Genomic DNA, 14,079 nt, shown 5'->3' with positions numbered 1-14,079 from the left:
GGCCAATCTGTTATTCTAGTCACCTGTTGCAGGTTTAGTAACAGCATTATATATGGAAAGCTATAATTAAGAACTAATTAAATTCTTGTTTTGGTCATTAAAAATTATTTATGGAAATGAGATGATCATTTTATTTCCTTTATGTGTTTTGATTATTTTATTGATCTGGCAGCCCTATAACCTGTTGCTTGGTTTTATTGCAGTTAAGAAAGACATTTAATTTAATTAATTAAATTATTTTTTCATGCAATTGGAACATAAGAATTGAGATAACATTCAATATGGAACACAATCTAAATACTTGTAGTAATAAAAATTACAAAAAAAAACCCAAAAACAACAAATATGTACATACATTACCAACTTTTGTGATAAGCAGTTGGTTGCTATTACTTTTGAAGTGTAACATGGGTGTAGCTAACAGGGGTTGTGATAGTGGGAGTAACTCACATAACATGTACATTCAATTACTTTGATTTAGTAATACTCAAAGCCAAGAAAACATTATTTACGGCCTCTACTAACGTCCCCTCTTGACGATTACGAACGGAAAAGACTGCGCCCATGCCTGACAGCACCCCTAAAATCGCGTGCAACTACGCCCATAAATCATAATTTTCAACGGCGTGGCAACTCCCTTCGATCGAGTACAGCTGAGCTGATACAACGCGGCGATAATCTTGTAGTGCGGTTATAACCTTTGATTCGATGCGATCTGTGCTGTAATCAGTGTTCTTCGGGCACTGCAGTTGGCTCTCCACGTGACCGTTAGTTCCAGGCGAACCTCCCGCCACGAGGATAAACCCAAGCCCGAAATCAGAGTGGTGCACCAGGCGAAGGGGAAAATCAAACCTTCCCGCCCTCCTACCGGTTTTGTAGCCCCCCTCGAAAAATAACTGACCGCGCAAGTTTTCGAGTTTCAAGCATACGCCCCAATAACTGCTGTCGCCCGCATCAGCAGAACCAGAAAGAAATCCAAGCCAGTACAGAACAGAAGTCGCGCAGATATGGCGGAGGCTAAATCGGAGAAGTCGCCTTTTATTGGCAAACAGCAGGCGCCGGTGACGCTGAATCCCTCGTGGGAATCCAAGCTGCCGCCCCACGATTCCAATGGCAAAGGATCTACGTCGGTGCTGGCAAAACTGGGCCTGCCAGCGCCAAAGGATAAATTCCTTATCGTGTTCTTTATATTCCTGCTGCACGGCGTGGGCACTCTGATGCCCTGGAACATGTTCATTACGGCCAAGTCCTATTTCGAGGACTTCAAACTTGGACCGAACAACACTGTGGCCACGGAAGTGAGTTACCGTTCCCATTTCATGCAGAATATGGGCTTCGCCTCGCAGATTCCCAACCTGGTATTCAACTGGCTGAACATCTTTGTCAACTTGGGCGGCGACCTGACCACCCGAATCGTCTACAGCATCATCTTCGAGATGGTCATTCTGCTGGTAACCATTATTCTGGCCATGCTGGACTCCTCCCAGTGGCCGGGCACGTTCTTCTGGGCCACCATGGTGTGCATTGTGCTGCTGAACGTGTGCAACGGCATCTACCAGAACACCATCTACGGAATTGTGGCATCGTTGCCCATCAAGTACACCGGCGCCGTCGTCCTGGGCTCCAACATCAGCGGTTGCTTCACCACCGCCATGGCCTTTATCTGCGGAGAGATCTTCTCGTCCATGAGGACCTCGGCCATCTACTACTTCGTGACCGCCATCCTAGTGCTGCTACTCTGCTTCGACACCTACTTTGCGCTGCCGCTGAACAAGTTCTTCCGCCACTACGAGACCATCAGCCGGAGCAGCGAAAAGAAATCGGACTCTAAGGTGCAGCTTAACGTGCCTTACTGGCAGATCTTCAAAAAAGCATCGCCGCAACTATTCAACATCTTCCTCACGTTTTTCGTGACGTTGGCGGTATTCCCGGCGATTCAGTCCAACGTGCAACGCTCCGATCCTGATTTTGTGGTTGGCAAATCACACTTTGTGCTGGTCACTTGCTTTGCGACCTTCAACGTGTTTGCCATGCTGGGCAGTTTGACGACATCGTGGGTGAAATGGCCGGGGCCAAGGTTCCTCTGGGTGCCAGTGGTATTGCGCCTGGCGTTCATCCCACTGTTTGTTATGTGCAACTACGTTCCGCCAGACTCGGTGCGCAAACTGACCGTATTCATCGACAATGACTGGGTGTACTGGGGCATCGGCATCGCGATGGCCTACAGCTCCGGGTATCTCAGCTCTCTGGGAATGATGTACGCCCCGCAGACGGTGCACACCAAGTACCAGACCACTGCCGGAATGTACGGAGCTGCCATGCTGATAACGGGCATATTCTCCGGAGTGCTGTTCTCGTACCTGGGACCATCCTTCGTCGTGTAGTCTTACATTATTTCGTATGACACTTACTAACAATTATCATTGTTCATTGCTTTGCACTTACTTGACCCATATTAAATTTAGTTTTGTGCTCAATACCAGTTTTAAGACCTGGCCATTTGTTTCGGGTCAATCAATTATTTAAATTCTTTTAATTTAATAAAGGTTTTTTAATTTGCTTTTTAATACATCATGGAAATTTTCAAAAGTACTGCATCATTATGGACATAGTTTCCGAAATGCTGTTTGTATCTGGGTCCATATTTCATGGTGCCTTACATTTCATTGCTCACTGGTTTCTACGCATTTGACAAATATTAAAATTAGTTTTGCGCTCAATTCTAGTTCTAGGACTAACCAATCATTTTAACACGTTTTATTTAATAAAATTTTTCAATTTGTATTTTATTACATCAACGAAATAATACAAAGTTAGTGGTACAAATTAAAACAACAATATACCTCGTATCCATGGGAAAATTGTGCCGACAAAAGAGGAAAGGGAACTTGCAGAGTCTGACAATTGGGTCCTAATTGATGTACATATATGTATCAATTAGGAGGGGGTCTAACAAGTCAATGGAATATTTGGTTCGTTTTATCACAGCTTCATCCGATTGAATGAAATAACAAAGTGGCACAATTATGCACGAGCAAAGCATTTAATCAATGCATTCTTTTGGTGCCCACCGAAATTGTGGACACTCTTGTATTGATAAATAAAACTCAACAGAAAACGTATAAATAAAATTAAATTAAACATGTTGTCAAATGTTCTACTAAAATAATAAATGTGCAGAAAACGGCCTTATACAAAACTAATTCAATGAATTTTAAATTGGCAGAAAGGTTACAAAAACGGGATTTAACACTTTTAGGCACGTTGGTCAATAGAATCTCAAAAATACTTATTATTGCATCTGTGGTAAGGTTTAATGCCATCTTCCAGGGTAGCGTAAACATAATTTCGGTATACATTCCAAAACCGATAGAAGTGTTTGTACATGGCGCCGAAAAATTATTGGTAAACAAACAAAAAAAAACCAAACACGAGCCTTATCTGAGAAGACACATAATTACCATGGGGAGCAGCTAGTAGCAGATAATCATATCAGTTCCACTTGTCACTTGGGTGACGTCTAAGTACCTATTTATGTATTTACAGGGGCAAATGTGGGGGGGCAGCTCCGAGGAAGATCCATGACCATCTCAAGGTGATTTCTTATCTCCGGCCTGCGGATTCGACAAGAAGTACATGATCTTCAGAAGCTCATTGAACTTTGGGTTGTCCCTGGGAGGCCGTTTTTGAAGGCCTGCAATCTTCTCGAGGGCCACCTCCACATCCACCACATTGCACAAGATCGATTGCAGGCGCTTGGGATATTTTCTTGAGGCTTGCTCCACACGCGTGCGCGTTGTCTCCAGCATGGCTAGTTGTTCCTGGGTGCTTACCTTGTGGTAGCTCACCACCAGCGTGTTTAGTTGAGGCAGACTATCGGCCAGTGGGAAGCCGTAATCTTCGGCATCCGATAGCCCAAGTCGCTCTAGTCGTTTGCTTCCCTCCGTCTGCAGAATAGTCGCCTCTACGGGATACCGATTTGAGGTGAGGTCCAGATGCTTCAGATGAACTTGTTCCAGCAACTCTGTGAGAAGGGGCAGCTCCACGGAGCATTCGGGTGCCACTAGGGTCTCTAAATTGGAGAGTCCAGTAAGGTACTTTCCCGTGATGTACGCACTGGAAACGCTCAGGCTACGCAGCTGACGACAGCTCTTAGCAATAGTGCTTATCATGCTATTGTTCATGTTCTCATCCGCAATGCAGAGCTCGCGGAGATTGCTGTAGTCCCGGCGCAGGTAGAAGGACAATTCGGGTCGCATCAGATGGCGACCCAAGTACGAGTCGAAGGCCTTCTTGTGCACGTTCCAAATGTACAGCTCCTCCATTGCAGGGCTCGTCAGTTCGAAGAAATATATGTAGTCCTCCTTACTCAACGGCTCCAGCATGGAATCGGATACGGAAACCTTCCGGTAGCGCGGCTTTCGCCACACAATAAGGCATAGGAGCTCTTCAAACCGCGGCGCCAGCCTGGCCATCTTGATTTGCTCCACGAGCGGCAGGAACTCCAGTATATTACACACGCAGTCATCGTTTAGTCCCTCCATTGTAAATAAGTAAGAGCTATTATAAATAAGTAAATATTATGTTCTTGGGTAATACAATGTGACCAGACGGTGCGCGGCGAAATATACCGTGCACTTCGAAAATGAAAATACTGAATGGTACGGAACTCTTTAGTATGTATATACTTTGAAGTTTATTGGTAAAGTACAGGGTATCTGTTAGTAGTCTAAACTAAAGCACTCTCACTTCTTATAAACCACTTTTAGTAACTGAAATTCAGCGAAAAATTGTCAAAATGAATTTAATTATATTTTAAACAAGTATATTTAGGTAATTATAGATTTATTTATGTTTTGATTTTAGTTTCGAGTTACATCAATCATTGAAAGTTTCTGCAATCGCCACAACAGCCAACGGAAAAACTTTCTGAGTGCCCACGGCCAGTAAATCGCATTGCATACGTATCAATTAACATTTTGAGTGGATTTCCATGTTGAACTGTCACTTTGATGCGCATCGTGCGGCATTCGGCGCCCCCAGGACGCCCCACCAAAATCGAAAAGCCCCAAACCCAATTCCAATATCCCAGTCTGACTTTTTTCAAGCCGCTTCTTTGGCTCGCATGATTTGTGCGTGACCATGCGAAATGTAAATTATTTATGTATTGTAGGGGCATTATCCTGCAGCAGTATTGAGTTCTGCTCTCTAGACTTTTCTTTCCAGAGTCCAGAGTATGAGTCCTTCGTAGTCTGCGTCTCGGAGTCTGCTTAACAATGGCGCAAAAATAGCCAACTGTCGGATGAACCCTTGTCAGGAGATGGGACGCCAATTGATTGGCACTAGCGGCCGGATGGTGGATGATGGGAATAGCTGGTGTGCCCGGAATAACGTATCAGAGCAAAAAATTAAAGCAAAGACTTCAAAATTTACATTCCAGCTATCGTAGATGCCATAAATCGCAATGATGCAGAAATTGGGTCACTGAACCTACATCATGTTTGCCGTAAGCTGACACCTTTCTTGATCACATACGAATAGATAAGAAATCAAACGTGGTATACCCTACAATTTGTAGTTTATATGAGAGAAGAGAAGCACATTTGGGCTGTGGTCGAATAGGGTGTACCTTTAACACAGTAAATTGTGCCCAATGCCATCATCTTTCTTAAGTTGTTCAAGTTATGTGCTTCTTTAACTAAACAAAAGACGTGGTTGTGTTAAATTGTTATATAATGACAATGGCTAACGATACTTCCTCCTAATTGTCGGCCGTTGAAATTGGATAATGGTCGTAGTGACATACATGAGTCATGGCCGTAACTACGAATCCTTCTCCCCCACCGATACAGATACTTCTTCCCGACCGCTTCGGGTTTCCCGATTTAAGTGGCCGGCAATTTGTGCCGGACATTTTCATCGTGGCGGCTCAATTATGGCCGTGATTAGAGCGGGCGACCATGCCATCCGTGCATTATACGCCATATTTTCATATTTGTTTCTGAGTGCCAATTAGACGCTCGCTGAAATCGCGTCGATAAATTATTAGTTGCCAAAACGATGGCTCTTAAAACTTGCCACCTCTTTCGCTGCGTAACGTTGCTCTGCACCTACAAAGAAGAAAGAAATGTGTAAAACGGCATCAAATATGCAACACTTTTTCTTGTTCAGCGCCTTGGCAAACAATTGGCCAATTAAGTCGAAAGTTTGCCTGCTGGTGGCAGCCAGACCTCCTCCGAAAACCCCCAGCTCCACTTGGCCCGCGTCCATTGGCCCCAAAACTGATGGCCATTGCATGCCAGTCGAACATTTTGTGGCCATTTGCGTGCCGCCTTTTAGCCCTTTTACTCCGTGCTTCGTGGCCAACAAAGGGGCGTTGGAGGAAAGTCCGGAGGGGCGGGGCACTGCAACCCGTTACGTGTTTTATGCAGATTGCCAAGCCGGACTTTTCCACGGTTTACATTTTCGATTTTCCGAGAATCCCTTTTGCAGCTTGAGTGCAATATTTCATTTTTAATTCGGACTCCAGAGGTGAGGATTTGATTTAGTTGGCCAACGGACCACGAAATCCATCGACATCTTTTGGCATTTGAGATGTGGAAATGGATGGATAATGTGGCATTGGGGACTACTGGAATGATTTGATTCATGTTTAAAGGGACTAGATCATATAAATATGTACTAGCCGATTACTTTAAATTAACTTACCGCACTTCTTTTCGTGTCGTTAACTTTCAATTTGCTAAATGTTATATACCCAAAAAAGCGATAAATAAAACCACATTGTTTTCCAGTTTGCTTTTTGGCTTCATGCTTTCATATATTTTAGGTATTTCCGCTTTTCACGATTTCCATTACTAAATGCCAGGCGAAATTATTGAACGTCTCAGCTAATTAAGTCAATGTAATTACATATTAATATTAAATTCATATTATTATATTGGTTAGTTTGGTTTTGCTTCATGGAAGAGAAGAAACTTGTTGGATCACAAAGGTTTTGTTTTCGCTAACGGCTTAAGTAATTCTCAAACACTCATTTAACGAAAGGAGTAAACAAAGTAATTGAATTGAGCTAGCCACCTTAAAGCTTATTTACATCAAATAACATAACTAACAACTTGTATGCGATTTCGTTGGTTAGGATAGATTTCCATATCTGCACATTGGCCATCTGAGCTCTCTAGGAGTTATTGAGTTACTATGTATGTTCTTTCTTAGAGTTTCCCATTTAGTTTACGGTAAGGCTGAAGATAGAGTATTAAAATTGTTTTTGTTTAAGAGTAAAAGTTGTTTATAAAATATATATGTATCATATATCAAAGTATAGTTATTTAGTTATGTATAGGCGTATATTACAGTTTTCCCTTTTTACAGAGCCGCTTCGAGCTTTCATTTGAGCTAATAGTATTTCAACAATACAGAGTGGTTTTCCTTTGGTTTTTCTTTGGTTTTTCTTTGGTTTTCATAGGTTGTAACTCGAATAATGCAAACGCTTGATCCACTAAATGAACTAAACTACCATATTCGCATGTGTATACATATTAATTTGATTTCTTGTGTATATCGTTAGGTATATATATGCTTGTATAATTACTAAATGGTATTTGAGTCAATATTCATTATGTCGAATGTGTGTCTCTATGTATATATATTGCAAATTTTGTTAATCGTCTACCGCGCGTTGCTACATTTTCGTAATTTGTATATATAATTTTATTTTTTAATTACTTTCACACTCCCCACATCGGTAATTGGTCCTTAGTACACTACATAGAAAGCATTTAAATGTTTTTGTTTCCGGGTTTCCCTTTGTCTTCGAGCCCTTTTCAATTTCCATAGCTCGCTGACACAGCATCGCACTTATGGCTTCATCTCGGATTGTTAGGGCAAACACCTGTATCCTCTGTTTTGTGTTTGTGTGCATGTGGGCCAGTTGGATCGGAATGGTAGTGGAAGTGGGTGTGGAGCAGCAGCTGGCCTTTTACAGTCCCTCTCAGAGGCGACCTTTCGGTCTAAAAATAAGCGCCTTCACACAGACACACGTCTCCTGCCACGCCCACTGGCCAGGTGGGCGGCAGCAGCTGTGTGCGTTAATTGCGGAGAGGAAAACCTGCGGCTTAGCCAAACATTGGCATGCGTTCTGCTGGCGTCTAAAAACGCGACGTAAAAAGCTGAAACCGCCAGCGAGGCACATAAAAGTGTCAGGCAGACATAAATTTATGTTGGCTTGCAATTTTCCAACACCAGCACACATCACTGCCTCCTGCCTTGCCTACCTGTGCTCAGGTGGGGGGAAGTGGCAGTAAGCATGGGAGTGGAAAAAGGGGTTGCGGCGCAAGGACGAGTTTATATTTTGTGTAGCATACTTTGCGGCCAACGCGGCTTTATTATTAAAATTGCCCCCAAAGTTGGGGAAACTCTATCCAGCTGGGATTTGCTTTTGCTACACGCTGCAAAGAGCGTTAAAGCATACACACATTTATAATTATAGGAATTTAGCGCGATATAGAGTAGCGATTATATGCAGGAATACTTGTTTGCCAATTAGCTGTCACATAAAATGAGTTTGCAGGACTACGAAGGTAGTTCCTTACAAACACCATAGGAATTAGTAAAGTTAAAATGCAAATACGGATTTTTAATGACTAATTAAATAAAGATTTTACGCTATTCAAAGTACCCCTATTTCACCAGAATTTTTGCGATTTTTACGCTTATGATATTCATAAGTGAATCACCCCAGTATTCTACATCCTGTTCAGCCATCAGAAGCAAGAGCCGCAGTTTGGCGGCGGTTGCTAATTAACTTCCGCTCTCAAATAAGTGTGCCAAATGTCTAATTAAGGATAATCCTTTTTTTTGCATACTGCTACTTCAGTGGGAAAAGGGTTGGGATTATGGAGATTTTTGCGGAATATGCGATGCAGTGTCATTTGCTTTCTTCTTTCAGTTTATTTTTTTAGTGTTTCATACATATTGAGCTTTGCTTTTGTGGCATCTTTATGTTTAATGTGTATCGCAGCTATTTTTGACCTTTTTCTCATCTCTGTTTATCGTTTTAGTTCACTTTGGCTTATTCAACTAGTTTTACTTGGTTTTAGTTTGGATACCGACTAACGCTACTCTACTGCCACTAAACTCGATTTTCTCAGCTAATGAAATTTAACAAAAAGTCGTAAATTTATATTAAATATTATTGCGCTACTTACATGCAGTTATTCTATTCAATTGGTTTGTTTGATTTATAATTTGTTCATTTTCACATTGAATCCTCCGTTCGTGTAATCAATTTACTTTGGCCATTTGGTAGTTTTACTTTTTTTTTTTGCTTTCTGGAAATTCAATTGGATTCGTTCGAAAGCACTTTTATGCAATTGTTTGAGTCGCTGGTTTGTTTCATTTATCTCAATTCAAATATTTATGCTTTGTTTATGGCTGCGTTTTTATTTCGTTTGATTTAATTAAACTTCCCAACTGAGGCTTCTCTCCTCGCTCGGGCATTATTCAGTTTTATTTCCTTTCTGTTTGGGCAGTAAATTTGATGATCAAATTTATGAGTAACCAAAATCAAATTAAAAACGTAATTCAATCTATGCAGACAGAGACTAATGTTATTCAAATTGAATTCACATTTAAACTCGAAATGAGTTTAGTACACAAATTCTCACTTCAATCATGCGTTCTGTCAACGGCTTGCAAATCCAGACTCAATTATGAGCCAAGTCCATAAATTCAGTCGCAATTTATGGGTCACTATCCGCCCCCCCCCAGTGAGCCATTACACATTTTGGAAAACTTTCCCTTGGCAAACGATAAAACCGTTCGACTATCAGAAAATGTCATTTAGAATGTTGTCAGATTTGATTTATGCTGGCCATTTCCGTTCAAGCAGAGCGGCACGAAGTTCAGCTGGTTCACGTGTAGCGTTTTCAATAAATTTGCTTTTCAATTTTATTTCTGTTTGCTCTTCATTGGGAATTTATGCAAAATATGCATAAATTCCAACGAAATGAAAAAGTAATTCAAACCGAAAGTGCTGCCTTGACAAGCCGACTGTCTAAATACCAGCTCACAAACTCAAGTGAAAATATTTGTTATTGATATTGATATATTGCTTGTAAATCAAGTTACTTATAAACATCTAACAGACGTAGCGCAGAAATTAAAATATGCAACAAATGCGGACTAGTTGAGAGATATAATAGAAAAGAATTCGGCAGGGTGTTTGCCGTAATGAAGGGACCTTTCGCGAGGGCATTGAAATGTCACACCTGTCACCGGAGAAAAGCCGCATGTGTAAATTTTTATTGCCTACCTTTGTGCGCGCTCTCTCTGCGTGTCCGTGTGTCCGTGTGTGTCTGTGTGTCTGTTTGAGTCGGGGTCTGTGTGCGTGTGTGTGTGTGTGAGTTACGTTTTCACAACCATGTTGATTTTGTCCGCATAAATGTACATTTGTTTGTTTATGCTCCTTTTTGGGCACACTTACTTGGCATTTCGCATTTCGTATTTCACATTTCGCTGTCGCTGCTGCTGCTGCTGCTTTGCTTATTAATTTTACACAAAATGCCATTTAACTAAGTTGTTTTTTGCCGTTTTCGCCGCCATTTGGCTATTTGAGTTGCCATTTAGCCACGTTCTGTGTGTGAGTGTCGTGGGTGTGTTTATGATAAATCACATTGAATGCAATTTACAAAAAAACATTTCGTTCGCACGTTCCGGTTGAAGTTTGTGGTGTTCCATACTTTTGTTATCAGAATTCCCGCTGCCATAATTCAAGTTTATTGCTGTTGCATATCGCCGCCATTCCCCAGACCAGCTTTCGATTCCGGCGGCACCTGTTGTTGGACAGAAAAAGAGACATTACTCAAAAATATCAAATACAATTATTTTCAACATTAGTTAAGAGACAGCGTCTGAGAAAATGAAAGTGGAAAGGAGTTAGGTTTAAGCACAATCAAGACATTAGCAAACATTTAGGTAAAGTAGCCAGTTTGGATGTGCGTGTTGCTAGTGTCACTGGGTGTGTGTGTGTGTGTGTGTTAGTGTGTGTGTATCTAGCCTGCGTAAAAGGAAAACACATCGAGCAACAACAAGTCCCACACACAAACATACGCCAAAGGATACAAATGTTGGACAGCCAAAACAATTTGTTCGAATCAAACGAGGGATCAACGAAAACTCGGGGCAAACGAAAAAAAGTATTCAAGACGAAACTTTCGGAATAATAATGAAAAAAGCTCAAAAAACATAAGAATATGTTGGAACTCATAGGAAAAACGAGCATCAAACAAGGGAAACAAATAAGCCAAAGAAGGAAACAGCCGAAAACTAAAGCAAACACAACTAAACCAAAAGGAAAGCCACAATATTTCGCCTAGATCCAAGGCCCAGAAAAAGGGCAACAAACCAACAGCAAACACATACGATTATGACTGGGACTTAGGCCCAAAATAAAGTTCGGCTGGTAAACCATATTAAGCCCCAAGTGTAACAAGTGTAATGCAGACTCAACGCGCTTAATATTAAATTAAGAAGGAATCGAACCGGAAAAGTTTTTGTGAAGATAAAGGAAAAGGAAAACACCATTGCTTATGCAGGATGCCAAAGAGACTGAATGGCTAATGCGCAAAATCAAAACACGTTTTAAAAATATATGGCTTAATAATTATTATTTCAGAAAGAGCACACTGTCTTCCAAACAAAATCATATAGAAAGAGGATAATAGGCTTATGCATATTCAAACACCAAACATCAATATCTATCTTAACTTTAAACGATATGAAAGCATGTAAAAGTTTAGGTCCGCATAAAAAGTCCGCAATTAGACAGTGAATAGTTGATAATAGATTGGGAAATCCCTCAACTAAAGACAACATCGACAATGAAAACGACACTTAACAACTTGACAACGATGAGAAACCAATTAAAGATAACTGACAACCGCGACTGTACCTAGTATTAGTATCTGAAGGATGTGGGATATGGAATCAAACTTAGCGGCCATAGAAACTATGAAAGTCCAGGAAATCCATGGAATCTGTTTGATTTTGTTGTTGCTGATCGATCTACACCAGGACGATGGGCATAAAAAATCAATAATGTAACAAAAGAGGAATGGCAGTAGTTGTGGTTTTATTTTGGCGGTGATTTGGTGGGTTTGTTTTTAATATGGAGAGCAGGAGAAATAGAGAGAGTTATATATATATATAATTGTGGTAGGAGAGTGGAATATATTACAAAGTAAGAATTAGGGTATGCACGATTCACTTACCAGTTTCTTAAAACAATCCTCAAAGAAGGCGGTCATCGAGCGGTACAAGTGCCGCTTAACCCCCGAAAGACTGTGGCCCTCATCCGGATATATCTGCTGCTTATAGAGCACTCCCTTGCTGGTCAGGGATCGGGCCAAGACCATCGATTGCTGCACATGCACATTGTCGTCGGCGGTTCCGTGGACCAGCAGGAACTGGCGGTCGCGCAGATTGTCCACGTACTTGGACAGGTCACTCTCCTCGTAGCCCTTGTAGTTGTCCGTCACGTTGGGGAAACTCAGATAGCGTTCCGCATACGTGGAGTCTTAAACGAAAGAACAAAGGATTAATTGACAAAGGAGCTGTATGTAGCACCTTTGTAATACTTACCATACAACTTCCAGTTGGTAACGGGTGACACGCTAATCCCGCACTGGAAAATCGACTGTTGTCCGGCCAGGGCCAGTGCAGCAGTGTATCCTCCGTAGCTCCAGCCCCAGACGCCCATTCTGCGTGAGTCGATGAAGTGCAAGTTATCCCTGAGGTACTCGCTGACCTCCAGTTGATCGGAGACCTCCACGCTGCCCAGACGCTTGTAGACCTCGTGGAGCAGCTGGTAGCCCTGTCCGGCAGATCCCCGTCCATCGATCTCCACGACAATGTAGTCCTTGCTGCCGGACAGATAGGTGTTCCAATCGACGTGCCAGTGATCGGTGACCAACTGGCTGCCCGGACCCGAGTACACATGCAGTATGGTGGGATAACGTGTTATCTCATCTTCGCGCAGCACGGGCGGTAGGTATAGTCGCACCTGGGCATGATAGCCGCCGGAGATCATCACGGGAAAGGTCTTGATCTGCGGCATGGCCGTCTTGGCCATCTTCTCCTTCAACCGGGTGTTGTTCTGCACGATGACCAGGAGTTCCAGGTACTGAGACTTGGGCTCCTCCTCTGCTTTCTCAACAACACCCTCCGTGGGTGGTTCCTCCTGCTGGGTGCTGTGTCGTTTCGTTTTGCCACTGTCCGCAGCGACGGATTTTAAGCCGTAAAGTATGGAAGTGGGCACCACTGGGCCCAGGCAATCGATTAGTACGTACTTCGCCTGCCGCGAGATTGGAAACTTCGCCTCGTGGTACAGGCAATCACTGGGAGGCGGTGGCAGTGGAGCACTTTGACCCCGCCCCGGAGGCTGTTGCTCCACTGGCAGAGCTGGCTGGGGCTGTTGCGACTCCGCTTCCTCAGAATCCTCCCAGTCATCGTCCCAGGCGGTCACCAGCTTGGGCGGCGACTTGGTGTGACCTTCGTCGTAGCCCTCGGCCAACTGCGACACCGCCGGACACGTCAGACAGTCGGGAGCACGCAGGGCTTGACCTTGGCGGGCTGGCAGGGCGGATACGCGATACAGATGCTGCTGCGACGGAAGACGCTCCGGAGTTCCCAGGAAGTAACTGGATGGAGGGATAACAAAATGGGTATAACAAAATGCCTTAAAAGTTGTAAGCTAGGAAGTAGTTAAAGATGGTAAGTACTTTCGTAATTAAGGTTAGCCAACTGTTTAATATAATTGAATGATAGTACAAATGCATTCATTATTATCACATTCACAGCACTACGTCGTATACACACAATTTTCCAGCGAACGCACGGAAGTACGGCCGGTTTGATGTGTGCACAATCACTTACATCCAATTATCCAGCTGATCCCAGTGCAGCAATCGATTCACTTCGTACGGCCCATGGGTGAGGGGCAGCACCCGGTTCTTGTCGATGTCCACGTGCACAATGTGCCGGAAATAGCCTGTGATTAAGAGGTATTGGTTTCAGGCG

At 42.8% G+C, this 14,079-nt stretch overlaps 3 protein-coding genes across 4 annotated transcripts in view; 1 reads left to right on the top strand and 2 right to left on the bottom strand.

Moving 5' to 3' along the window:
* The first annotated feature begins 639 nt into the window (after positions 1-639).
* LOC6527070 (equilibrative nucleoside transporter 1) lies at positions 640-3,203 on the top strand. Its single transcript, XM_002088127.3, has one exon. It carries the CDS (start codon positions 1,008-1,010, stop codon positions 2,382-2,384), a length of 1,377 nt encoding a protein of 458 aa, XP_002088163.1. The 5' UTR covers positions 640-1,007; the 3' UTR covers positions 2,385-3,203.
* Positions 3,204-3,289: 86 nt separating this feature from the next.
* Positions 3,290-4,614, bottom strand: LOC6527069. Its single transcript, XM_002088126.4, has one exon. The coding sequence runs from the start codon at positions 4,542-4,544 to the stop codon at positions 3,591-3,593; it is 954 nt and encodes a 317-aa protein (XP_002088162.1). The 5' UTR covers positions 4,545-4,614; the 3' UTR covers positions 3,290-3,590.
* A 2,172-nt stretch (positions 4,615-6,786) lies between these two features.
* LOC6527068 (inactive dipeptidyl peptidase 10) overlaps positions 6,787-14,079 on the bottom strand; it is a 33,933-nt gene continuing 26,640 nt past the window's right edge. The window contains exons 12-16 of one of the 2 annotated variants that reach the window (XM_015198123.2): positions 13,936-14,050; positions 12,643-13,700; positions 12,273-12,577; positions 11,954-12,066; positions 6,787-10,835 (exon numbers count right to left, since the gene is read on the bottom strand). In XM_015198123.2, coding sequence (XP_015053609.1) covers positions 11,995-12,066; positions 12,273-12,577; positions 12,643-13,700; positions 13,936-14,050 — 1,550 coding nt within the window. In that variant the 3' untranslated portion in view covers positions 6,787-10,835; positions 11,954-11,994. The remainder of the gene's footprint in view (positions 10,836-11,953; positions 12,067-12,272; positions 12,578-12,642; positions 13,701-13,935; positions 14,051-14,079) is intronic. The other variant, XM_002088125.3, reaches the window with a different exon arrangement.

The sequence above is a fragment of the Drosophila yakuba genome, chromosome 2L (assembly GCF_016746365.2).
Source record: "Drosophila yakuba strain Tai18E2 chromosome 2L, Prin_Dyak_Tai18E2_2.1, whole genome shotgun sequence".
NCBI lineage: Eukaryota > Metazoa > Arthropoda > Insecta > Diptera > Drosophilidae > Drosophila > Drosophila yakuba.
The sequence above is the reverse complement of the archived record's forward strand: the minus strand, read 5'-3'. Positions and strand labels throughout refer to the sequence as shown.